The sequence below is a fragment of the Dendrobates tinctorius genome, unplaced genomic scaffold (genome assembly GCF_039654945.1).
Source record: "Dendrobates tinctorius isolate UK_male_01 unplaced genomic scaffold, ASM3965494v1 ptg000003l, whole genome shotgun sequence".
In the NCBI taxonomy this organism is placed as follows: Eukaryota; Metazoa; Chordata; class Amphibia; order Anura; family Dendrobatidae; genus Dendrobates; species Dendrobates tinctorius.
The window spans coordinates 9,465,299-9,492,500 of NW_027361671.1; the positions used below are offsets into that span (position 1 = coordinate 9,465,299).

The following is a 27,202-nucleotide window of genomic DNA, read 5'->3' on the forward strand; positions in this document are numbered from 1 at the left end:
GAGTGCTCTCCAGAATCGGGAGGTAAACTGGACCCCTCAATCAGAGACAATTCATTGAGGGAGTCCATGAAGTCTAAAGATCTGGTGGATAAAGACCTTGGCAATGGGATAAAATGGGCCATCTTGGAGAAGCGATCGATGTTATGAATGAGTCACCGTAGGAGGCAAAAGCAGAAATACAAGCTAAGTCCAGAAAACCAGAGAAGTTGGCAACTATCAGATTGCAGACCCCTGAACCTATCAACACAACTAGCAGTAGCCATGGGGGGTTCCTACGATGCCCTAGACCCCTCGATCACAGCCGGAGAATTACATAGGCCTAAAGAAAGAAAGGGGAAATCTAAACTGCCCCAGAGCAGACCCCAAAGCAATAGGCAGCCCCCAACATATAATGACGGTGAAGCAAGATGAAAATACTAACACAGACAGAAAGATAGACTGAGCAAAGACGGGGCCCAAAAACTACCTAGCTAGGAAAGGACAGGAAGGCTGCTGTCTGCAATTTGCCAAAACCCTATCAAAGACATAAGCCAACAAGCTGATATGAAAAAGGCCCTGAAGCAGCTAGGCTTCAAAAACTAAATCAGCACTCAGGTATTTTCAGAAGACAGAGCTAAATGAATTCAGCACACCCCAGCAGGGAATGGCAGAAATCCAGAAAAACAAAGCAAAACAAAGTCAAAGCAGAAAAGCAAAAGGCCGAGCAGCAAACTTAGCATTAGAGGAGCAGGAATTCAGACTGGTCTCCAAGGATCCCACAGAGAAATCACCCTACAGGGCAGAAGGGCGTCGGCAGCCTTATATCCAGTCAGTAACTCCACTCAGCCGGTCATCATCATCAGCCACAGGTGTTTGATAATCAGGCTCACTACCTTTCTTTACCAGAAGAGGGAGTTCCTCGGGCCTCAGTAATGAAGGGGAAAATGAACTCACAACAGTACCTTCCCCTTGAGGAGGGGTCACCAAACCCTCAACTACGCCACCAGGGCGATCAGGGTGAGCCCGATGAAAGGCACGCACCAATCTTTTGGCATGAATATCAGAGGCAGAGACCCAGGAATTATCTTCCTGACCATAACCCTTCCACTTAACCAAATACTGGAGTCTCCGTCTAGCCAGACGGGAATCCAGTACTTTCTCTACCTCATATTCCATGTTACCTTCAACCAATACAGGGTCTGGAGGTGCCACCCCGGGAACAACAGGTTCAACAAACCTCTTCAACAAAGATTTATGGAACACATTATGGATTTTAAATGTGACAGGAAGAGCCAAACGAAAAGAGACCTTACAATCTTGTAAGGTCCAATAAATCTAGGCTTAAACTTAGGAGAAGCCACCTTCATAGCAATATTTTTTGATGATAACCACACCATATCACCAACCTTAAACTGGGGACCAATGGTCCTATGTCGGTTGGAAAACCGCTGGGCCTTTTCCTGGGAGAGAGATAACTTATCCACCACTTGGTCCCAGATCTGGTGCATTCTCTCCACCACAGTGTCAACACCTGGGCAGGCAGAGGGCTCCACCTGCCCTGAAGAAAATCGAGGATGAAACCCAAAGTTACAAAAAAAGGTGACATCAAAGTGGCAGAACTAGCTCTATTATTTAAAGCAAATTCGGCCAAGGGCAAAAATGAAATCCAATCATCCTGATCAGCAGAAATAAAACATCTCAAATATGACTCCAAGGTCTGGTTTGTTCTCTCTGTCTGCCCATTGGTCTGAGGGTGAAAAGCAGAGGAGAAGGACAACTGAATTCCCAGCCTGGAACAGAAAGTTCTCCAAAATCTAGACACAAACTGGACTCCTCTGTCAGATACAATGTTCTCAGGAATCCCGTGCAAACGAACCACCTGTTGTAAAAACAGGGGCACCAACTCAGAGGAAGACGGCAACTTAGGGAGTGGTACAAGATGAACCATCTTAGAGAACCTATCACAAATCACCCAAATAACAGTCATCCTCTGAGAGACAGGCATATCAGAGATGAAATCCATTGAAATATGGGTCCATGGCCTCTTGGGGACAGGCAAAGGCATCAACAACCCACTAGAGCGAGAACACGATTTAGACCGGGAGCACGTCCCACAGGACTGCACAAAATTCCTAACATCACGAGACAAGGAGGGCCACCAAAAAAACCGACTCACCAGATCTCTAGTACCAAAAATACCTGGATGACCAGCCAAAGCAGAGCAATGAACTTCAGACATCACTCTCTTCTTCCACTGGTCAGGAACATACAACTTTCCACTGGGACAACGCTCAGGTTTGTCCTCCTGGAAGTCTTCCAGAGCACGTCTCAAATCGGATGCCTTCGCCTAAGATGGTAGCAGGCTTGGTCACCACAGGAGAATCAGCAAAGAAGCTCCTAGAGAGGGCGTCTGCCTTGACATTCTTTGTTCCAGGAAGAAAAGAAACCAAAAAATCAAAACGTGTAAAAAACAAGGCCCACCTAGCCTGTCTAGGGTTCAAGCGCTTAGCCGACTCTAGGTAAATCAAATTCTTGTGGTCAGTGAGGACCACGACTTGATGCTTAGCTCCCTCCAACCAATGTCTCCACTCCTCAAATGCCCATTTCATGGCCAACAGTTCCCTATTCCCCACATCATAATTACGTTCAGATGGAGAGAACTTTCGGGAAAAGAAAGCACAGGGATTCATTTTAGATGTTACAGGATCCTTTTGGGACAAAACAGCTCCTGCACCAATCTCAGAAGCATCCACCTCTACCTGGAATGGAAGTGAGACATCAGGTTGCCGCAAAACCGGGGCGGAGGTGAATCTTCGCTTCAGCTCCTGAAAGGAAGAAACAGCCTCCGGAGACCAATTTAACACATCAGCACCCTTTTTAGTCAAATCAGTCAATGGCTTGGCAATACTAGAAAATTTTGCTATAAATTTCCTATAAAAATTAGCAAAACCCAAAAACTTCTGGAGGGCCTTCAAAGAAGTGGGCTGAACCCAATCGTGAATGGCCTGTACCTTGGCCAGGTCCATTTCAATAGTTGACGGGGACAAAATAAATCCCAAAAAAGAAATCCTCTGTACTCCAAAGAGGCATTTCGATCCTTTGACATACAGGGAATTCTCCCTCAAGATCCGGAACACAGTCCGAATATGTTCCACATGAGAATCCCAATCCTTGGAGAAGATCAAAATATCATCCAGATAGATAATCAAAAATTTATCGACAAAATCTCAGAAAATATCGTTCATGAAGCACTGGAAGACAGAAGGGGCATTAGTGAGCCCAAAAGGCATCACCAGGTACTCAAAATGTCCCTCCGGAGTATTAAACGCCGTCTTCCATTCATCCCCATGCTTAATGCGAATAAGATTATACGCCCCCCTGAGGTCAAGCTTGGTAAACCAGCAAGCACCTTTAACTCTGGAGAATAGATCAGAAATCAGGGGTAACGGATACTGATATTTAACAGTAATTTTGTTGAGGGCACGATAATCAATACAAGGTCTTAATGATCCATCCTTTTTGGCTACAAAAAAAAAAACGGCACCTAAGGGTGACGAGGATGGTCTAATATGACCCTTCTCCAACGCCTCCTTAATATAGGATCGCATAGCCTCGTGCTCGGGTACAGATAAATTGAAGAGCCGACCCTTGGGAAATTTACACCCCGGGCTCAGTTCAATTGCACAGTCATAACTCCTATGAGGAGGCAGAGAAGCAGACTCATTCTCACTAAATACATCATAAAAGTCCGTCAAATAATCAGGAACATCATGCGACTGAGGAGAGGTGGAAAACACCGGAGCCTCACTAAAGGCACACCGACAACCCCAACTCACCACAAACACAGATTTCCAATCCAAAACTGGATTATGAATCTGTAGGGAAACCCCAGAACAATAGTATCATGCAGATTATGCAACACCAAAAATCTGCAATTTTCTTGATGGTCTGGGGCGACCCGCATTACCACCTGGGTCCAAAACTGGGGTTTATTTTTAGCCAAAGGAGTAGCATCAATCCCCCTCAAAGGGATAGGCGTCTGCAGAGGTGTCATCGGAAATCCACAACGTTTAGCAAAATCCAAGTCCATTAGGTTTAGGGCTGCTCCCGAATCCACAAAAGCCTTGGTGGAAAATGTGGACAGGGAGCAGATCAGAGTAATAGCCAGAAGAAACTTAGGTTGAACACCCTCAACAGAAAACGTGTGTGCAAAGCGTTTCTCTCGTTTAGGACAGACAGAAATAATATGCGAGGCATCTCCACAGAAAAAACACAACTTATTACGACTTCTGAACTCCTGACGCTGCTCTCTGGAAAAAACTCTATCACATTGCATAGGTTCAGACATTTATTCAACAGGTGGCAACACCTCTCGTGCAGCTTTGCGTTCGCGCAAACGCCGATCAACCTGAATGGCTAATGACATAGAATCGTCAAGACCAGAGGGAACAGGAAATCCCACCATAGAATCTTTTACGGCTTCTGACAACCCCTTCCGAAAGAGAGCAGCCAAGGCATTATCATTCCAGGTAGTAAGTACTGCCCACTTTCGGAATTTTTGACAGTACAATTCTGCAGAATCACGACCCTGGCTCAATGCCAGCAGGGTCTTTTCAGCCTGATCAATGGCATTAGCTTCGTCATACAACAACCCCAAAGCTTGAAAGAATGCGTTCACATTAGTCAGAATAGGATCAACTAGTTTCAAAGAAAACGCCCAATCCTGGGGATCGCCACGCAGCAAAGAGATGACAATTTTAACCTGCTGCGCGGAGCTCCCTGACGAGTTAGGCTTCAAGGCAAAAAATAAATTACAATTATTTTTGAAATTCAAAAATTTAGACCGATCCCCAAAAAATACATCAGGTGTAGGAATCTTTGGTTCAGCAGCATGTGAATGAGCAAGGTAGGCGGAAATTCCCCGCACTTCCGCAGCGAGCTGCTCCACACGATCAGACAATTGCTTTATCTCCATTGAGAGAAGAAAAAAAAATTCCCCCTACGGCCTCAGAGATATAGAGGAAAAAATATACACACTTTTTTTTTTTTTTTCTTTACAATTCTTTCCTGCTATTGAGTACCCTAGAATCTGCGATATGGCGGGTGATTCTGTTATGAATGAGTCACCATAGGAGGCAAAAGCAGAAATACAAGCTAAGTCCAGAAAACCAGAGAAGTTGGCAACTATCAGATTGCAGACCCCTGAACCTATCAACACAACTAGCAGTAGCCGTGGGGGGTTCCTACGATGCCCTAGACCCCTCGATCACAGCCAGAGAATTACATAGGCCTAAAGAAAGAAAGGGGTAATCTAAACTGCCCCAGAGCAGACCCCAAAGCAATAGGCAGCCCCCAACATATAATGACGGTGAAGCAAGATGAAAATACTAACACAGACAGAAAGATAGACTGAGCAAAGACGGGGCCCCAAAACTACCTAGCTAGGAAAGGACAGGAAGGCTGCTGTCTGCAATCTGCCAAAACCCTATCAAAGACATAAGCCAACAAGCTGATATGAAAAAGGCCCTGAAGCAGCTAGGCTTCAAAATCTAAATCAGCACTCAGGTATTTTCAGAAGACAGAGCTAAATGAATTCAGCACACCCCAGCTGGGAATGGCAGAAATCCAGAAAAACAAAGCAAAACAAAGTCAAAGCACAAAAGCAAAAGGCCGAGCAGCAAACTTAGCTTTAGAGGAGCAGGAATTCAGACTGGTCTCCAAGGATCCCACAGAGAAATCACCCGCAGGGCAGAAGGGCGTTGGCAGCCTTATATCCAGTCAGTAACTCCACTGAGCCAGTCATCATCATCAGCCACAGGTGTTTGATAATCAGGCTCACTACCTTTCTTTACCAGAAGAGGGAGTTCCTCGGGCCTCAGTAATGAAGGGGAAAATGAACTCACAACAGATCGACCACTACTAGGATAGTAGTACACCCGGAAGAGCGAGGTAAATCAGCAACGAAGTCCATACCGATCTGTCGCCAAGGGACCTCAGGGAGAGGCAGAGGGTGAAATAGACCGGACGGCAGAGTCCTGGGTACTTTGTTCGGCACACAAGTAGTGCAGGAGGCTATAATATCTGTCACATCATGATTGGCCTCGCTGCAGTAAAGGCATAACCCCTGCATCATCCTCTCCCTGCGTCGTTACTCAGACAGCTTTACTCGGTTCACCTGCATGGGCTCAGGAGCGCAATTACTAGCAGACGCCGGGGAGCGGGAATGGGCACTTGATATAGCTTAAAGGGTCTCCTCTCCCTAACTGACTCTCGGGAGCATTCTTGAAACCGTAAATGTATACGGGTGGCAAGTGATATGAGTTCCTCCAGGGTGGTTGGAGTGTCTCGGCCGGCAAGCTCATCTTTTATTTTGCCCGAGAGTCCCCTCCAAAAGGCCCCAACCAAGGCCTCATTATTCCACCCTAGTTCAGAGGATAGTGTACGGAAGCGGATGGCATACTGTCCTACGGTGAGAGATCCCTGACGGAGGTTGAAAAGAGCCTCAGTGTTAGAGGTCACACGCCCAGCCTCGTCAAATATCCTGCGAAAAGTATCCAAGAAGTTCTGCATGCTAGATACCACCGGGTCATCTCTCTCCCACAGGGGATTCACCCAAAGCAAAGGCCTCCCCCTCAAGATGGGACACAATAAATGCTACTTTGGCTCGATCAAAGGGGTATTGCTGGGACAGGAGCTCAAAGTGTAACTGGCACTGATTTAAAAAACCCCGACATAACTTGGGGTCACCGCTATACCTGGGGGGCTTTCCTAGGTGTGGTGGCGGGTTAGATACGGGGTCCCGAGGTAGAGCCGAAGCGGCCGCAGGGGACTGAAGAGACAGAAGTGGGTCATCTACGGATGCCATGTAACTCAGAATGTGGGACTGGGCATCACGCTGCTGCGCAAGCTCCTGCTATAGCCCAGCTAGCAACGGGGCGCTCCCAGGGTCCACAGTTTGTAAGGCGGAAAGCAGGGTGTCCATGGACTTCATGAAGGATATTATTCTAGTCTGGTTCTCCCACAAAAAGAGCAATTCTTTCTGCGTGGCCACCGAGGCGCTAGCGGGGTCCATGGCCTGATTATGCTGTGACGACCAAGGAAGGAAACGTCCGAGAGTGGATCCTCTGGATCGCGGAACTGGAGCTCCCGGGGGCGAGCGCGCCAGGTGGAGCTGACCCCTATACAGGGACCGTTAGGGGCAGACCCTCGGGAGACAGATACTGTGACAGCTAGAACCAAGAGGGGCGACTCAAAGGACCAGAGAACAACTGAGGGGACCAGAGCACAGGAAGGACAGGAGATACAGGACGGATCAGGAACACAGGGCATAGTACGGAGTATAGGACAGGGTACTGAGTACAGGACGGAGTATGGAGTACAAGACGGAGTACAGGGCTGAGTACAGAGTACAGGATGGGGTACGGAGTACAAGACGGAGTACGGAGTACAAGATGGAGTACAGGGTTGAGTACAGAGTACAGGACAGGGTACGTAGTACAAGACGGAGTACAGGGCTGAGTGAGGAGCACAAGATGGAGTACAGGACGCAGTACAGGACTGAGTACAGAAGGAAGTTGTAAGGGGGACCCCTACAATGTGGCCAGAATACCGCAAGGATAGCACACGATAATCAGGCATCTACACCATCTTGGAGACACTTGATATACCATACGCTGTAGGTTGATTGGCGGCCAGGGACTCTGATATCATGGTGATTTTATAAATGAGTGGAAACCAGAAAAGGATTCATGCCAAGACTGTACACCAGACCTTACTGTAGTATGACATTTGACATTCAATTGGATATATGGTTAAAATGTAAGTTTTATTGGTGAGTCAACATGTGCCATATATGCTACATAAAATGGTCCCTGAGTTGTCTGTGAAATAGCAGATGTAATGGCTTTTTTCCTTATTGAATCTTTTCTCCATCTCTGCACATTTGGGCATTTTATTGATGCAATCAGGAGCACTCTATATGGACCTCTACTATGTACTTTTCTTCTTCCGTAAATAGGAAAAACTGTGTATGGCTTCTAATCTATTTGTACCCAGTACCTAAAATTGATGTTAGTCATGCAATCATTTGCTGACTTTATTGTGAGTCTCTATGTTTCCCAGGTTTTATAAGCATGTCATTTCTCTTGGACTAATCGGAATGTGTTTAGAAAAGGACACGAGTACTTGCATGATGTGATCATTCATCAAATGCAGAAATGCAGATCTTGAAGCTTGAAAGGACGCTAAAATTCCAAGCACAAAACATATTTTGAGTATTTTAATTAAGAAAAGCAACTATGCCAAAAAATGTTGAAAGGTCCTTATGATGACAGGAAGAAAGAAAAATGTTACATTTTTGCAATAGTGGGCACCAAAAGGTAAATGTGGCATTACATGCTGACCATTTTACGTGAATGACTGTCCATGCATTGTATGTACATTTGCCAGAGAGAAAACTGCTATCTGCTAGTGGTCCCTCACTGTTGCTAAAAAGTGATCAAATAGGGTACATAAAGTGGAAAGACCTTAGGTGAAAACTAATTTAGAGGAATTGTCTAGAACTAAAATTTATTTTACTCCTAAGTGCATATCTACTGGTATTTAATGTCATAATTTAGTCTCTTTTCTAATAAAGTTCAATTAAAAATTCCCTACCTCATTACGCTATCGTCTTTTTTTTACTAGTTCCTCTTTGATGATGCTTTGCTTGAGAATCCCAATGCATGCTGTAATAGTCAAACAATTTATCATGGGATAGAGGCTGCGGTCACTACTGCAGCCTCTGCCCCCTCCCTGAAACAAAGCGTCATCAATTTTTTAGGTATTGAGCTCGTCCCTGCTCTACTGAGCATGTGTTAGTTGTCAATTCTTGCAGAGATTAAGCTGGTCTCTGCTTTTTCTTCACCAGGTATTCTTACTACTTGCACTGACAGTGCGCTCTCTTGCCTGTTCGTTGTCATCAGAATCTGTGAGTGCACTGTCACTGTGCACATCAAACAGTGATAAAAATTTACTGAGCATAAGTCAAAATTGACAACGAACGTATGCTCAGTAGAGCAGCGTATAGCCCAACCCTTGAAATGGAGGTCATTGATGATGCTTCAGGGTGGGGGCAGAGAATCCATTAGTGATGGCAGCCTCTGTCTCCCTCATGATGATTCGTTTGACTATTTCAGCATGTACTAGGATTCTGAAAAGAAGTGTCATCAAAGAGGAAGTAGTAAAAAAAATAAAGTGGTTGGATACTATAGGGAAGGTATGTTAAGGACTTTTAAGTATTTTAGAAAATAGATTAGATTATGGCATTAAATGGATTAGCATTAGGAGTAAAATAAATTTTAGTTCTGGACAACCAGTTTAAGGACTATCAAAATTTTCTCAAACTTAATACAGTGTCAACTTCAAACATTCAGAACGTAGAAGGAATATTGTGTTAGACTATCTTCTTATATTTTAGTAGCATTACTCTGGAAAAAAGTTATACAATATGATTATCTGCAAGGTGAGTTATTAATTTTATTATTGATCTGCAAGGAACGACGGTCCATTTAGTAAAAATATTAGTAACTTATCCATTTTTAGAGAATGGAAGAAAACTGTAGCTGAAAAGTGATGTCTACAAATGGATCAGAGAGCATACAGATTCTGATAAACCCTGGCTTGAATCTTTATCATCTTTGCAACAAACATGCAATTCCAATGACTGCACCATTAGGCCCCACACTGATGATAGGCATTGAGCTAAAGTTCACATTTCATGGGTCAATGAGAAATAACAGCGAAATGGTAGTTAAGAGAGAAAGATACTGAATTTTCATGAATATTATTTCATTCCTCATGTTAGCCTACATTTCTCCAGCGGCATTATATTATACATACTGTATGTATTGCAAACATATAATAACATTGTAATATATACAGTATTATTCATGCCTAATGTGCTCATAGCAGTATATCTCATGTATGGGAAATGCTTGACGAGCTGTCACAAGGATCAATGATATGTTTGACAACCACAATTTCTATGCGGAGCAGCTCTTTATTTAGCTATGAATTGTACACATAAGATCGCAAATGCTCAAATAATAAACATAAAAAACCTATAAACCATAATGTCACATTTAACATACTGAAATCATCAGTGGACATATGAGCATTTCTGTAATGTAATTAACCACTCCAAAATTAAAAGAAATGTCAGCAGTTTTTTGCTATATCATCTGAGTGAAGCATGATGTGGGCAAGAGACCCTGAATCCAACAATGTATCACTTAGCTTACTGGATTCAGCCATTCTGACTCAATCAGAGGACTTAGATTTAGCAGTGCAGCAGAGCTCAGAAAGCTAACCCAGCCCACACCAGGCTCTGTATGTAAAAAGTCTGTAGACAGTGAGCTGCTCATCCCAGGAGAAGGCGGAGTTGGACTACAAAGCACGCATTGCTGTAGCTTCTGTAGTCCATGCAATAATAATCACCAGGTGATAAAACCTTAATTGCAAGTAAACCACAGCACACAGGTTGACATGTGGCATATCGTTGAAATTTGTGTTTAACTCCTTCGTTATACTCTCCTCAGATTACATAGCAAAACCCTGCTGACAAATTCCCTTTAAGCTATTATAACATACAAATGGTCGGCCAAAGTTTAACCCCTTTCCGACATCTGTTGACGCAGTGTAGGGTACAGCACGCAAGCATCCCATAAGCAAAGCATCACAGAAGATAAGCATCCAGCAAAACGGCAGTTCTACATGGCATGGAATTAACATTCATCTTCTCTCTCTTCACACAGGTAATCAACTGAGCCACCCTGCATGTATTTACTCCATTCACTGCCAGCAAGCAGCCTGAATGATACAACTTCCCACCTCTGCTGCCTCTATTTCTCTGCTGTAATATATCCAAATGGTAATCAACTGAGCCACCCTGCATGTATTTACTCCATTCACTGCCAGCAAGCAGCCTGAATGATACAACTTCCCACCTCTGCTGCCTCTATTTCTCTGCTGTAATATATCCAAATGGTAATCAACTGAGCCACCCTGCATGTATTTACTCCATTCACTGCCAGCAAGCAGCCTGAATGATACAACTTCCCACCTCTGCTGCCTCTATTTCTCTGCTGTAATATATCCAAATGGTAATCAACTGAGCCACCCTGCATGTATTTACTCCATTCACTGCCAGCAAGCAGCCTGAATGATACAACTTCCCACCTCTGCTGCCTCTATTTCTCTGCTGTAATATATCCAAATGGTAATCAACTGAGCCACCCTGCATGTATTTACTCCATTCACTGCCAGCAAGCAGCCTGAATGATACAACTTCCCACCTCTGCTGCCTCTATTTCTCTGCTGTAATATATCCAAATGGTAATCAACTGAGCCACCCTGCATGTATTTACTCCATTCACTGCCAGCAAGCAGCCTGAATGATACAACTTCCCACCTCTGCTGCCTCTATTTCTCTGCTGTAATATATCCAAATGGTAATCAACTGAGCCACCCTGCATGTATTTACTCCATTCACTGCCAGCAAGCAGCCTGAATGATACAACTTCCCACCTCTGCTGCCTCTATTTCTCTGCTGTAATATATCCAAATGGTAATCAACTGAGCCACCCTGCATGTATTTACTCCATTCACTGCCAGCAAGCAGCCTGAATGACACAACTTCCCACCTCTGCTGCCTCTATTTCTCTGCTGTAATATATCCAAATGGTACAACTCCATACTTCTGCTGCTTGACCATTTTGCTGCATATTTAAATGTGCTTGCTAAAGCTTTGGTATAATTCATTTGTTGCACTGTATGTAATACTTACTGCTTTAGATCTGTGACTGGGGCCTTTCTAGATCTTATCAGGTGGGAGGTGCTATAGCATTTTGCCACATCTTGGTCTAGTGCCTTTGATCATCTAACCATCCCCTGGTGTGCTGGCCCCAGCTGCCAAATTATACCCAACCAGCTCCCACAATCCCTCTCTCCTGACCCTGTAGTGTGGCCTATATATGTAGTAGTTGCTAAGGGGAAGCACGCAGTGTGGGGTACAGCACGCAAGCATCCCATAAGCAAAGCATCACAGAAGATAAGCATCCAGCAAAACGGCAGTTATACATGGCAGTTAGTCAGGGCAGGAGTCAGGTAACCCACACCTTGCCTTCCCCTTTAACCATGTGCTTTATTTTTATCCTCCTGTGTTCCCTTGCCATCCACATTCATTACCCTATCCCCCCTCCATCACGACTCATACACATCAGCCCCTCTATACTTCCCTCTCCCATGTACAGCTCCCACACACTCCTCACCTTCCTGAGAAACCTCAGCCCATCTTGCCCAAACACATCGCAGAAAAAAACTACTTACAATTCCAACAACTATTGGCTCTTTATCTTCCTTCTCCTACTGATTTCAGGGGACATCTCCCCCAACCCTGGTCCACCATCCCCCAACCTCGACCCCTACCCTACCTCATATCGAAACCACAATAATCTGATTAACATTACTTGCACTCCCTCATCTCAATCTTTTAATTGTGCCCTCTGGAATCCACGGTCTGCTTGTAACAAGCTTCCTTTCCTACACAACTACTTTCTGAACAACTCTCTTAATCTGTTGGCCCTCACTGAAACCTGGATTCAGGATTCTGACACTGTCTCTCCTGCTGCCATTTCCTACGGTGGCTTACAATTCTCTCACTCCCCGAGACCCACAAACAGACCTGGTGGTGGAGTTGGCATACTCCTGTCCCCACAATGCACTTTCCAGGTCATCCCCCCAGTCCCATCACTCTTATTCCCTTCTTTTGAGGTCCACACCATCAGGCTCTTCCATCCCCTCTCCCTCAGGGTAGCGGTCATATACTGGCCCCCAGGCTCACCCACCCTCTTCCTTGACCACTTTTCAGCCTGGCTGCCACACTTCATGTCCTCAGAACTACCAACCCTCATCCTGGGAGACTTCAACATCCCCATTAACAGCCCTAATTCCACATCTGCATCCCAGCTTCTATCACTAACCACCTCTCTAGGCCTCTCACAGCTTTCAACCTCTGAGACACATAAGGACGGTAACACCCTTGATCTGGTCTTCTGCCAGCTCTGTTCAATCTCCCACCTAAACAACTCACCGCTTCCACTCTCTGACCACAACATTCTCTCCTTCACGCTCACAAATCCTCGCCCACCCCAGCTCATTCCTACCTACCACACAGTCAGAAATCTACAAGCTATTAACCCTCAGACACTTTCAGATTCCCTACACTCATCTCTGTCCCCAATCTCCTCTCTTTCCTGTCCTAATCTGGCTGTTCATCACTACAATGACACTCTTAGAAGCACCCTTGACCAAGTAGCTCCCCTCACCCTCAGAACCTCCAAACACAGAGTAAAAGAGCCCTGGCTCACATCGCAAACTCAACTTCTCCAGCGATGCTCCAGGAGTGCTGAACGCCTATGGAGAAAAACCCGCACACCAGAAGACTTCATCCACTTCAAATTTATGTTAAGAACCTATAACGCTGCCCTTCACCTTGCCAAACAGACCTACTTCACCACCCTGATCTCCTCACTAGCCAACAACCCCAAGAAACTTTTTGACACTTTTCACTCCCTCCTCAGGCCAAAAGCACAAGCCCCTATCACAGACATTTGTGCTGATGACCTGGCCTCCCACTTTACAGAAAAAATAGATAATATCCGTCAAGAAATCTGCTCCCAACCACCAAGTGCTGTGACTCCCATCCCTTCCTACATCTCCCATGGCTCACTCTCCACATTTGATCCCATAACAGAAGAAGAAGTCTCCAGACTCCTCTCTTCTTCTCGTCTGACTACATGCACTACCGACCCCATTCCCTCACATCTCCTCCAGTCTCTCTCTCCAGTCGTCACAACCCACCTAACTACAATCTTTAATCTCTCCCTCTCCTCGGGCATTTTCCCATCCTCCTTCAAACACGCCATCGTTACTCCACTACTAAAGAAACCTGCTCTCGACCCATCCTGCACAAACAACTACAGACCAGTCTCCAATCTCCCCTTCATCTCTAAACTTTTGGAACGCCTAGTTTACTCCCGCCTTACCCGTTACCTCTCCATTCACTCCCTTCTAGACCCTTCACAGTCCGGCTTCCGCCCCCTACATTCGACTGAAACTGCACTCATCAAAGTGACCAATGACCTTCTGACAGCAAAACGTAACGGTGACCACTCTCTGCTCATTCTTCTTGACCTATCTGCAGCTTTCGATACTGTTGACCACCATCTCCTACTCTCTAGGCTCCAGTCACTAGGCATTAAGGACACTGCACTCTCCTGGTTCTCTTCCTATCTCTCTGACCGCTCCTTCAGTGTTTTGTTCTCTGGCTCCACGTCATCTCCTCTTCCTCTTGCTGTCGGGGTACCTCAGGGCTCAGTCCTTGGCCCCCTTCTTTTCTCTCTCTACACGGCCCCAATTGGACAGACCATCAGCAGATTTGGCTTTCAGTACCATCTTTATGCTGATGACACACAACTATACACGTCTTCCCCCGACCTTACCCCCACTGTACTACAGAACGCCAGTGACTGTCTGTCCGCAGTCTCCAATATCATGTCCGCTCTCTATCTGAAACTCAACCTCTCCAAAACTGAACTTCTTCTGCTCCCGCCGTATACTAACCTCCCTAAATCTGACATTTCCTTCTCCGTGGGTGGTACCACAATAACGCCCCGGCAGCAGGTGCGCTGTCTGGGTGTTATATTTGACACCAATCTCTCCTTTACATCCCATATACAATCCCTTGCCCGCTCTTGCCGCTTACACCTAAAGAACATCTCTAGAATCCGCCCTTTTCTCACTATGGAAACAACAAAAACCCTCACTGTTGCATTGATCCACTCTCGCCTGGATTACTGCAACGCTCTATTAATTGGCCTCCCCGTCACTCGGCTATCCCCTCTCCAGTCCATACTCAATGCAGCAGCCAGGATCGTCCATCTGGGTAATCGGTACTCGGACGCGTCCGCTCTTCGCCAGTCCTTACATTGGCTGCCCATTCATTATAGGATCCAATTCAAAGTACTTGTTCTCACCCACAAAGCTCTCCACAGTGCGGCACCCCCTTACATCTCTTCTCTCATTTCTGTCTATCGGCCTAGCCGATCGCTGCGCTCTGCAAACGACTTTCGACTAACCTCTGCACTAATCCGTACCTCCCACTCCCGACTCCAAGACTTCTCCCGTGCTGCTCCTATCCTCTGGAATGCTCTACCCCAAGAAATCAGGACTATCCACAATTTGCATAGTTTTAGGCGCTCCCTCAAAACACACCTGTTCAGAGCGGCCTATCACATTCACTAATCAAAGTCATTCTCTGTGTAAGTGTGCGTGCGTAGCCCATTCACTATCTCCATCCATCCTTCACTCCTGCAAGATGGTTGGACCTTCATTGTAAATACACCATTGTAAATACACACCTGTACTCTGTATCTCCCTCACCTCATTGTAGATTGTACGCTCTCACGAGCAGGGTCGTCTTATTTCGTCTTATTTTGCTTTAATTATTGTATTGTTAGCGTTGTTACTTATGACTTGTGTTTTGAAACTGTTAAACTGTAAAGCGCTGCGGAATATGTTGGCGCTATATAAATAAAGATTATTATTATTATTATTATCTGGGGTAAATTTTCGCCGATGTCAGACTCCTTCCCTTTGATGTCGGCTCCAGCGGTGAGCCCACATCTTTCCCGCCACATGTCAGCTATTTTGAACAGCTTACATGTGCCTAGAACAGCTGCGGATGGAATCGCGATCCACCTGTGTCTATTAACCCAATAAATGCCACTGTCAAATGACAGCGGCATTTAACATGCGCTTCTGGCAAACGTACTGGAAATCCGCCCATTGGTGACCTCCGTCAAGTGATCGCGAGTCATGGATAGGTAAGCATGACAACCAGACGTCTCCTACAGTCCTCTATGGTTGGCACTGCTGGATTACTATGAGCACAGCCCAGTGGTTGGCACTCATAGCAAGTGAGGTATTCTGACACATACAGGTGATTTGATCATCACTTCTATGTAGCAGAACTGATCAGGTTATGGCAGCTTCTACTCTCCCATGGAGACTATTGAAGCATGCCAAAAGTGAAAAAAAAAAGTTTTTAAAAATATAAAAAAATAAAAAATATAAAAGTTCAAATCACCCCCCTTTTCCCTCATTCAGAATAAACGATGAAAAAATCAAACATACACATATGTGGTATCACTGCGTTCAGAATCATCTGATCTATCAGTAAAAAAAGATTAACCAGATCATTAAACGGCGTAGCGAGAAAAACATCAAAACGCCAGAATTACGTTTTTTTGGTCACCGTGACATTGCATCAAAATGTAATAACAGGTGATCAAAAGATCGTTTCTGCACCAAAATGGTATCATTAAAAACGTTAGCTCGGCACACAAAAAATAAGCCCTCACCCAACCCGAGATCATGAAAAATGGAGACGCAACCGGTATTGGAAAATGGCGCACTTTTTTTTAAATTAAAGTTTGGAATTTTTTTCACCACTTTTATAAACAAGAACCTAGACATGTTTGATGTCTATGAACTCATAATGACCTGGAGAATCATAATTGCAGGTCAGTTTTAGCATTTAGTGAACCTAGTAAAAAAAAAAAAGCAAAACAAAACACAAGTGTTGGATTGCACTTTTTTTGCAATTTCACCGCAGTTAGAATTTTGAGTACATGACTTGGTAAAACCAATGGTATCGTTCAAATATACAACTTGTCCTGCAAAAAACAAGCCCTCACATCTCCATTTTGACCAAAAAATAAAAAAGTTCTGGCTCTGGAAAGAAGAGGAGAAAAAAATGAAAATGCCAAACCAAAAATACCTCTGGTCGTTGAGGGGTTAATAGCTATATTTGTTTATTTATTTTTGCTATTTGAAGCTTTATATTTGCATATTTAGCACAGATAAAAGTAGAATACAAATAGTTGTATGATTTGCAAGCATGTTTCATTTTAAAATTTTTGAGTTAAACTTATGGAAATGTAACGGCTTTAAATGGTCGTTTTATTCTAAAATATGTACAATTTTGGACAGAGCGGGCAGACTATTTCTATGGATGAGGCTAGCAGAAACTTTTTTTTTAGTATTATGATTATCTTTTTTTATTAATTATATCTACAGTAACATCAAATAACGGGAAATAGTTTTTTTCATATTTACATTTCCGCTGTGTCTTGTAATTGTAAAAAAAAAGCACTGTTATATATAGATGAGCACAACATTTATAGGCAGCAAGTCAAAAAGGGTGCATCAACCACAGCATAAATTAGGAAGACTAGGCACCTTTATGGGATACCAGGCAAGATGAGAGCCCAGATAAGCTAAGTTGCATCATCAGATGATGTCTTATGACATGTCTCAAAGACATATTAGAAGATATTCAAATTTAAGCCTCCACCTTATAAGAACACTAAATAAATATTTATAGATAGATACACCAAAAATGTTCTAAAAAAGTATCCAACTTTGCTTTCACTAATAATCCCTTGTTTTCTAATGGTGTTTTTATCAAGTCACAAATAGAGATGGGCGTATACCTGAATGTTTGGGTCCCCATTCACTTGAATGGAGGGCCTGAACATCCAGTGTTTGCCACTCTGTCCTGTGCATGACAGCGAGGCAAACACTGCTTCTGATCAGCGGGGAAATCATCACCACTGGTCAGATAGCCACGGTTCCCATGCTGTCAAGAGACAGTATTAGCGCTCAGCTGTGACCGGAGGTATAAAGTTTCTGGAGACACGTACCCTTAAATTAGGTTGACTCTCATCGCTACGAAAATGCCAAACGTGTGGACAATTAATGTGGTTTAGGCATACTTAGGCTCAGAAGGGCATTTGGATTTGGGCGTACAGGATTTGCTGAATTTCTTTTGGGGGCAGGGAGCCATTTATCACTTTTCTAGAGCCTTTGTGCTACAAGTAATATGGAAGCCCCCTATTTTTCTGTTAACAGATTATGGGCGTGAGTGGTGACTTGCTGTTTTGGTGGATTGATTTGAAGCTTTGGTGGGAACATTTTACATCATATACAAAGATATTGAAAGCCCACTAAAGCTTTTACAGATGTACAATGTGGAAAGAAGGATAAAGATATGGAGCTTATAGAAAACATTAAATAATGCAATAATAATATTGAGGAAGAAGAAGTTTCTCATTATTGTTTTCTATCTCATATTAAATATCCTCATGTATGTTCTTCGCAGGGCAGCAGTGGGATTCAACCCTAAACTGACAAGCCAATTTAGAAGTCCTTTCATTCTTCTGCATGTAATATGATAAAAAGTTTTGAAATCCAGAAATGTTCAACAAGACATGATTTCAATTCGATTTATCATATTGCCCCACAGCAGTAATAAAATAGATATGGTTCTGCTGAGGTTTCAGCTTATCTTGACTTTTATTGCTAAGTTTCAGCTTCTGTGAAGGAAATCAGACCTGACATGTAAGACCTGAGGCATGTTCTGCTGAACTAACCATACATATACATATGGAAAGTTTAGATTCAAGTAATAGGCTGACTGTATACGTGTACTTATTTAAATTCTAACATGAATGTTTTACAATGAAAACCTTTTACTAAAAATATTCAGGAAAAATAAAACATTAGTCTTTTCTTTAAATTAAAAAGCACAGTCATCCTTATACTGACACTTTCTAACTAGACCTTTAGCCCATTGTTTTCTTTTTTCATTTTTTTACAGGGACTCATGTTATTTTTATCATTTGCAGTATTAGAATACTCTTCCAAGAGCCAAATATTAAACCATGGAGTTTTTTACCCAGATCTTTTGATTAACTTATAGTTACAGGACTAATGCACAGAGTGATGTCAGACTGTAACAATGATGCACAATGATGACATAGCACATAAATAATGTGCACAAAAATGTTCCAATAGGTCTATGACATCACAAGATTAAAACCTGACTAGCTGAATCCTTCTAAGCTCTATGTAGAAACAGAAAGTCACTGTCATGGTTTGGACAGTGTTCTTGCCCTGCACTCATAGGGTAAAGTGTACGTGGCCTCTTTCTGGATCTGGGAGGGGTATTTATACTCACTCTTTACCAGGGTTCTTTGTCAGCTATACTGTTGTTCTGATTGTGTGTCTGACCCCCCTGGTGTGTGTGTGCACTGCATTGCTGTTTGCTTCCCGTGTATGACCCGGTCTGTCCCCTCACTCTGTACTCCATCTCTCATTTTGGTATTATTGTCTTTTCTGGTTCTAACCTCAAGGCTTGGCTTTCGTTACTCCGTTACAGTTTGTTCCTATTGTACCGTCTATTGCCCGTTCTGGTTTTCTGATCTATTGCTACATCCTGACTATCCATTCTGCCCAAACCCTTTGGTACTGTCGTGCTATCTTGTGCTTTGACCCTGGCTTGATCTGGTTTCTGTCTCTGTCTATGCCCCTTGGTAACATTGTCCTGTAGTTACCTTTCTTGGAGTTTTCCTCAGCTCCTAGCTCTCTGGAGTTTAGACCACGCCCTCAGCAGTCACATGCTTCAGGTCCTGTGAGCCTGGAGCATGCATCGTCACCACTGCTGCCCCATTCCACAGGTATCTTTGTGCACAGTTTTGTACTCAGGACATGCGTACTGGCTCAGTGAGCAGGTGCAGTGCGGTGTTCCTGACAGTCACGTTGTATGAAAAAGAACAAAAGCGATCTGATACAGGCACTGCAGGAGGCTTCCTCATGCCTGCGCTCTGTAGGCAGTGAGGAAGCCGCCTCCCTGCAGGCCCCCGAAGGTCCCCGCCACCATATTGGATCCGGGGACCTGCAGGGAAGGAGGCCCCCCGCAGCAGCGCTGCACACCCTCCCAGCTGATGCTTCCCTAACCCCCCGGTACACTGCAATCGTGTTTGATCGGTGTGCCAGGGGTTAACGTGCCGGGGGCGGTCCGCGACCGCCCCTGACACATAGTGCCGGGTGTCAGCTGTGATAATCAGCTGACACCCGGCTGCAATCAGCGGTACTCCCCTCGTGAGCGCCGCTGATCGCTATGACGTACTATCCCGTCTATGGGCATAGGGGCCAGGGTCCCATGGATGGGATAGTATGTCAGATGTCAGGAAGGGGTTAAAAATAGTTATTACGCTGCTTACAAAAACAATTGCACAATGCGTACAAAAACTTAGATCTGTCACCTGTGACTTGCAAGCATACAGTCTGACACTGATTTCAGTTTTTTCTGTAAAAAATATTGTCCTGTCTTGAATGTGCTTTCTAATGCATTAACAATGAGCCGTAAGTCAAATGTGTAACAACGGATGCTAGCTACGCATACACTATATCATTGATCAATCACACTGGCACTGCTGATGGCACCTCTTGTATATCTCTATGTGTCTATCAAGTGAACTTCTGTATTAACACCAGACAACTACTCTCATCTTCTTCACTGTTGCAGTTATACAACACATTGCTATCTGAAGTATTTGTCCAATATTCTGTGTCTTTCTCTTCCTATTTCTATTATTGAGCTTTGAGCTTTCGCATTCTTTCACTATCCTAAAATCACCCTAAAATGGCTGCTGCCTTTCCTGCCTAGAATATTTTGCTCCTGATTGTCTGCGCTATACCATATGATATGATATCTGCGTCGCAGTATGGGGAAGCCTGGGTGGTCGGGCCTGAGGTTATGTCAGCTTTCTATAATTGATGCAATCTTGTACAATGTGTAAAAAGGCACTTTGTGATTTGTGCAAATCAAATTGCAGATTGATTGAATTCACGGCGACCTGCACATTTGCATCAATTTGATTCAATCATCTCTAATTGCAGTGTTACAAATAACTCAATTTTCTCCCCAAATCTCACAGGTGCACACATACAATATATAATGCCACATTCTTGTTTATAGCAGTATATCTTGTCTGACATATTCCTCAATTAGATTGTGAGTTCAGCAGAAATGTATTTTTCTCATTGGCTTTTATACTGGTTTTTTTATTGTATTTTTAAGTATTCACTGAATCAAGGAAAGAAGATGCAGAATAAATCCCCATACGATAGAAATATCTGTTTCCTAAAAACAGAAATTCTTGTCACCTGAATGTCATATGGATGTTGCTAAGCAATCATGTCTTCATTAGTTTGAAAATATGTACATTCTTATAAAAAAAATAGCATTGACAAAAAAGTGATGTCCCTTCTGTTATGGGTGCAGGATCGATTTTACTCTCTCTTCAAAGCCATAAAGGTAAAATGCAATGAAGGGGAGACCCTGGGTGCAATAAATTTTCACTCACGATTTGTAATGAAATCATACTTGTCAATGCACCGAGAAAATTGGGAGACCTTCTTGTTAGGGCCACAAAAGCCTCCTGGGCCTTCTAAGGGGGTGTGATTTGTAAAAGGGCCATGGTCTATCAAAATAGAAGTGTGTTATATAAGTGGTGTGGCTTGTGTTCCAATCATTTCTGCACCACCGCTTTCGAAAATTTCACTGCAAACAATCTCCAAAAGTTGGAAATTTTCTAGTAGTTCCTTTTCCATCTCGGGCAAATTTCATAGACTAAAAGGTGGATGCAGATACAACTTTATAGGGCAATCTCACCTAATTGTCCTTGGGCAGTTAGCAAAACTTATTGGCTCAGCAATGACAATGTATCCCTAGATTCCAGAAAAATGGTGCAGGGAGAAAGAAGGAATAGACATGCCAGTCAGCTAACAGTTAGACATTAAACTGGCGATTAAACAGGTAGACATAAGTCTAGGAGATGTGGAGAAGGAACAATCAGCAAAGAAGACGGGAGTTTCACATATCATTGTCACCGACTCACAAAAGGAATTCCTCACGATCAAAAGAGAACCGAAATTGAAGCGCAGTAGTTGTAAATGCTGCAATTTAAACAAGCAGATGGTAGAAACAGTGGGAACAATGGTATCACTAATATAGAGAGACAGAGAAAAGAGACAAAGTAACAGATTATGATTTATTCAATAGTGGAATGGAGAAAGAAACCTGTGTATATAAGGAATATACGATGAAATGAAGACGGAGGATAACATAAAGCACTTCCCACAACTAATACCTAATAGCAATAGAGTGATTTATAATTCCGTAGACTGTTCACAGATAAGAGCTGACATGTCCAATGGGTCATAGACTGAAAGCAAGCCATTCATCTCAACGCGATCAATTTGGTGACTGTTGCAATAAATAAGAATGTCTTACCTGAATCCAAGGCCACCGGTCATTTTCAGCTGAAGTCCAGGCATTTACTAGACCCTTTTTATTTAGTCTTGCAAAATATGGGTACCACTTTTGTAATCCAAAAAGAGCTCTGTGAGTTGAGGATGCCGTTATTTGCTGGTTAGAGATAATCCCTCCTTCTATCCCAAGCGGTCCAGAGCATCCTGGTAATAGAAAAGGTAAGACATCAATTATACATGTATGCCTAATTATTTGTTATGTACTTGATTGATTAGTATGAATTACTAAGGGATTATTATCCTAAAAGTTGGATATAATTGGAAAGTGCTTTGTAAAAACATTCAAATTCTTGTTATTAAAATTACTTTTTAGTTTTTATTGTTTGCAGTTTGCTGCCTAAAATATTGGCCAGAGCTGCTGTGTAGAAGAAGTGGCCGAACATGCACAGTACTTACAAGCTTTTCCTACTGAGCTTGTAATAACTGCACAGACACTCGACAACATTGCTGGAGAATGCTTTTATTATTATTATTATTGCTATTATTATTATTTATATACTGTAGCACCATTGATTCCATGGTGCCGCACATGAGATGGGGTGCTGCACATGAGATCACTAGATCAAGAAATCTGATCATGTCAGATTCATAGATGCTGTGCTCCTCCAATGACAAAGAGGCAAGGATGACACTTATAATAGCATCATAGACTGCACAGTTCATACTGAAAGATGATTATTAAGAATTATTACTTAAAGGGAATCTGTCACCCTTTTTTTGGCCTTTCAGCTGCCGGCATAGACATCGGGGGCTTATTTACAGCATTCTGTAATGCTGTAGATAAGCCTCCAATGTAACCTGAAAGAGAAGAAAAACGAGTTATATTATACTCACGGAGGTGGGCGGTCCAGTCTGATGGGTGTCGCCGTCCCGTCCAGCGCCTCCCTTTTTCATGCGATGACGTCCTCTTCTCCCGTCCTGTAATGGCTCCAGCGCAAGTGCACTGCTCTGCCCTGTTGAGTCCTGCAGTCCGCAGGCGTCGGGAGAGGTCTGGCACCTGCGCACTGCAGAATTCTGCTCTGCCCTCAACAGGGCAGAGCAATGCGCCTGCGCCGGAGCCATTTCAGGATGGGAGAAGAGGACGTCATCGCATGATGAAGGTAGGCGTCGGACCGGACCGCAACACCCATCGGACCGGACCGCTCCAGCGCAAGTGCACTGCTCTGCCCTGTTGAGTCCTGCAGTCCGCAGGCGTCGGGAGAGGTCTGGCACCTGCGCACTGCAGAATTCTGCTCTGCCCTCAACAGGGCAGAGCAATGCGCCTGCGCCGGAGCCATTTCAGGATGGGAGAAGAGGACGTCATCGCATGATGAAGGTAGGCGTCGGACCGGACCGCAACACCCATCGGACCGGACCGCCCACCTCGGTGAGTATAATCTAACTTGTTTTTCTTCTCTTTCAGGTTACATCGGGGGCTTATCTACAGCATTACAGAATGCTGTAGATAAGCACCCGATGTCTTTGCCAGCAGCTAATAGGGCAAAAAAAGGGTGACAGATTCCCTTTAATAATTATTTTCATTATTTTATCACTAAATACAGTTTAAAATTTCATTTTCATAAACCTGCAGAAAGACACAATGACCTGCAGGTGGCACCTCAACCGGAAAACATTTTTTGGCCTCTACTTATCAAAATAATTTATTGTATTACCAATCTACATATATAAATACCTGTCTGTGTTCATCATCTCATGAAATACATTTACATTTGGCCAGCTTGCTTTTGCTGAAATTGCCTGCGCCCCCGATGACCAATGTGCAAAAATTTTGCACAGGCTAAGCTAGTTACATAATAAGTATTATTCCTACTTTACTAGTCCAATGATACTCACTGATTTTTCTAGACAAAGGCAATTTTGATACCAGGAGTACAGATTAGTCTAATCGGAGAAATCAGCTTCCTTTCCCACTTACCTGTCACTTCTCCTCTCCCCTGCCTTCTCATTTTATCATTTACTTTGAAAAAATTGTGAAATCTATCTTGCTCAGATAAGATTTCTTGCTCCCTGTTCTGTCAGGTAACATTATAGTCTATAGATCGCCCATTATAGTCTATAGGAGATGGAGAGGAGGAATGAGGAGCAGGGAGATGAAACAGGCAGAGGGTGAAATAGAAACATTGTGGAGAGCTTTCTAACAAGTCTTTTATCTCATCCCAAAGATGAATATCAACCAAATAGCTCAGCTCTGCTATATAATCTCTTCCATTCTGCTGCAGCTTGTAATATCAGGAATTAAGCTTTGTGTAATGCACTGAGAATGGCCGAGATCACTGCAGCTGGTCTCCTCCCTACAGTGCTCCATGATTTGAAAATAAAAGATTTAGCATACAGAGGGGAAAACGTGTAAAAATGCAGGATGCAAGTCATATAATAGACAAGAATAGCATTATGCTTATGTGCACAAATAGACTGTAAAGAATCAACCACAATCACAAGAAGAATTTCAGATTAATGCTGGTTTTTATTAAACACAATATTTCGCCACAATGGTGGGTAAGGAGGCAAAAAGAGGCAGGTATAGTGCTAAATAAACTATATAAATGAATATATGCAGAGTCAAGGTTGCCGGAGTTTTTGCAGTGATAGAGAGCTGGCAAAGTATAATACAATAAACATAGGGGGTGGAGGTTCTGTAGATAAATGATTGTGTCGCGCCCTTGCGGCTCAGTCGCCGCAGAGGTACTGCACCTTCTCCTAAGGTGTAGTTCCCCACCATCCAGGTAAGGTGGGAACTCCTTTCCATGCTCCAACACTCGCACCCCACACAACAGGGTAGTTCTGCGCAACCACATTGCAGCTCAGTGCTTAGAGAGTAGCAGAGCACTTCTGGTGGTTCGCTGCATGGAACACTGGATGTGCTGGGAGGTGGGTGGAGTTGAGATATATAAAAGAGGGGGAAAGTGTAGGATTACTGGGCAGTCTGACAGAAGGTCAGTGAGGAAGGAAGCCACTTGGGAGGAGTAGGGATCCCTGGAAGAAGGGATGGAGGGAGGAGTGCTGCAGCTGCCTCAGTGATCTGAGCCAGCTGGCATAGGAAAGGAACAGAAGGAGAAAGACGTAGAACTGCAACCTAAGCTTCCATAAGAGAGAGAAGGATCAGTACGGAACGAAGGAGTAGGCGACAGAGAGGAGACGTGGGTAGGAAGAGGAACCCTGCCTTTAGGTTGTCAGCGCAATGCCGGGGCCCGGTCCCCGAGGTTGTATGAACACTTATGGTTCTGCAGCAGACACCGGTGGAGTAGTTGGCTGTAAATGCACTACTCCCAACTAAGACTTGGGCACAACAGCAATTGAATAGAGAGCCAGGACTCCGGAGAAAGGGGTCCCCGAGAGAGGCTACAGCTGTCTGCCATACGAGTAGAGTTGTTAGGAACATCTGACAGGAGGAACACCAGAGTACCACGGTACTGGGGATCTTCACACCTTAAGGCGCAATAGAGGAGTCGTTCAGGAAAGGTACATGTTGGCGGAGTGTTGGAGAGGAGCTTTCCATCTGGCCTGGAGGTTGGCTGAGTCTCTGACCCGGAGGACACGGCCCGAAGGCAGGCACCCTTGTGTACCGCAGACTGTGAGTAAAGCTTTGGAACTGCAAGCCTCAGTGTCCTCCATTCATTCTCGTGCCAACCCATTCAGCACCGCTACATCTGGGCACCATCTTTTACACTGCCTGTGCCTTTCCACAACCATTACAACTACACTGCCCTGGGACATCAGCCCTGCCTGTGGAGGGCTATACCATCACTGCTGCATCCTATCATCTGTCCCAGAGGATCTGTCTGCAGCGCCGGCTTAACACCTCCCTTGCCGAGCACCACAGGTGGCGTCACGAACTATTCCATTCCATTCACTACATATACATTCCGCCATTGACTTGGGCGCCCAGGGCCACGGTCTGGGTCACCGCTGCTGTGACATATCCCCCTGACACCGGCCCGGTACCGAGTACCCCACAGCCCTGGGAGGGCGACCCAATTGCAGTCAAAGGAATAATGCTCTGGTCATAGGAGACAGGAGCACAAGGTACTGGGGTAGGAAGAAAAAGGTTTCTGAAAAAATTGGAGTAGTGGTAGTGGACTGACTGTTGTACAAGTAGTAGTATAGTATTAGTGGAAAAGTGGGGGAAAGGGCAAGAGAAGGTAAAAAAGGGGGGACGGTTAGGATATTGCAAGGTAGTAGTAGGCACAGAAGATAGACAAAGTTGAGTGTAGCAGTAGTGGTAGGTAGAAATAGGTTGCAGAGAAGTAAGAGAAGTCATAGAAGCAGAAGTGATCCATGGTGGTTGCAAATGTCCTGTAGTGTAGGAGCAGGAATAGGTATGAGAAAGCCTCTGTTCCCAGCCTTGCTGGACTGCTATGACCTTGGTGACATCCCCGCTAGCACCGTGAGCGTTAATATTTTATTTACAGTGCAGGATTGGCTAATGAAAACTCCCATCCGCCGCTCCTGCTCTCACTGTAATTAGGGGTAGAAGGCATCAGATGATGGGAGCTGTAGTCCCATCAGCTGACTCCAGTGACCGAAGGAAAACTTTATACCTCTGATCTCAGCAGAGTGCTCCCACTGTCTTTTCACAGTGTGAGAACCGTGGCTCTCTGACCGGCGGCGATGATTTCACCGCCAATCACAAGCAGTGTTTGCCATGCTGTCATGCACATTATAGCGCAGCAAACACTGGATGATCGGGCCCCCCATTCAAGTGAATTGGGTTTGGGTTTGGGTTCGGATCCGGGTATTGCTCTGGTACCCGAACCTGATTTTTTTGTAACTGTTTGGCCGAATCAGCCGGACCCGAACATCCAGGTGTCCGCCCATCTCTACATTTGACAGCTTTTTCTGAAGAGTAATTTCAACGTGTGGTTACCTCTTTTAGCTGGTAACATACGTTAGATAGCTGTTATCTGGTCTCTTATTCAGTTGAGTGCTATTTCATTGTGATAAAATC

At 44.2% G+C, this 27,202-nt stretch overlaps 1 protein-coding gene across 1 annotated transcript in view; it reads right to left on the reverse strand.

The window, feature by feature from the left end:
- The window catches only part of EDIL3 (EGF like repeats and discoidin domains 3), a 1,247,867-nt gene that overhangs the window by 445,743 nt on the left and 774,922 nt on the right, over positions 1–27,202 (reverse strand). Inside the window, exon 5 of the mRNA XM_073583835.1 lies at positions 22,220–22,401. Coding sequence (XP_073439936.1) covers positions 22,220–22,401 — 182 coding nt within the window. The remainder of the gene's footprint in view (positions 1–22,219; positions 22,402–27,202) is intronic.